The following is a 910-nucleotide window of genomic DNA, read 5'->3' as shown; positions in this document are numbered from 1 at the left end:
AAGTTGGTGTGGAATTGGCAGGCTTGGCACATTTTGGCGTGTTCCAGGCAATCATTTACCATACTTGGCCAATAGTAGCCCATCTTTTTGAGCTGGAAATGCAACTTTGGTCCAGATTGATGCGATTCGTATACGCCTGAGTGTGCTTCTTCCATAGCTTGATTAGTTTCTTCCTCACCTAGGCATCTTAGAAGTACTCCTTCAAAAGACCTTTGTAGTAAAGGAAGCGGGGTGCTTATCGACGTATTTTATAACGGTGTCTAGGATCGTCCGAAAGCTTTCCATTATCCAAGTAGTCAATTAGTGGTTGTTTCCATTCTTCAGTGTCGACTGGAAGTACTGAGATGATGTTTGTATCATCTAGTAGCATTTTAATGACGGGTGGGATCACCCATCTTTGGCAAACTGGCACGTCTGTAGCTTCGTCTTCTCCTAGCGCCATACTTGAGGCTAAGTTAGCAAGAGCGTCTGCCATTTGATTTTCTTTTCTTGGCACATATTCTAACGTCATAGCCTCGAACTTTCGGAGTAGTTGAGTTGCTAGCCGGAAGTATGGGATGAGATCATCTTTACTCACTTCATATTCAGTCAAGAGTTGATTGATTATGAGCTTAGAGTTGCCATATTCTTCTAGCGTTATGATTTCCATGTCGATCGTCATTTGGAGTCTGATAATTAGCGCTTAGTATTTAGCGTCGTTGTTGGAGCATAGCTCGCTTAGCCGGAAGGAATAAGGTAGTATTTGTCTTTGTGGTGACATGAATACTACTACTCCTGCCCCTGCTCCGTCTGCTAGTATAGATTCATCGAAGAACATTTTCCATGTCGAGAAGATGTCGACGTAGAACACCTCTTTGTCAGGCAAGTTATTTGAGATTTTCCAATCGACTAGGATTGGATGATCAGGAAT

General features: G+C 42.7%; 1 protein-coding gene across 1 annotated transcript; it reads right to left on the bottom strand.

Annotated features, from left to right (window-relative positions):
• Nucleotides 1–235: 235 nt before the first annotated feature.
• Nucleotides 236–661, bottom strand: LOC137734255 (uncharacterized). The gene has a single exon (XM_068473551.1). The coding sequence runs from the start codon at nt 659–661 to the stop codon at nt 236–238; it is 426 nt and encodes a 141-aa protein (XP_068329652.1).
• Nucleotides 662–910: the final 249 nt, after the last annotated feature.

This window comes from Pyrus communis, chromosome 5 (genome assembly GCF_963583255.1).
Source record: "Pyrus communis chromosome 5, drPyrComm1.1, whole genome shotgun sequence".
In the NCBI taxonomy this organism is placed as follows: Eukaryota; Viridiplantae; Streptophyta; class Magnoliopsida; order Rosales; family Rosaceae; genus Pyrus; species Pyrus communis.
This window is presented reverse-complemented; position numbering and strand designations above follow the sequence as displayed.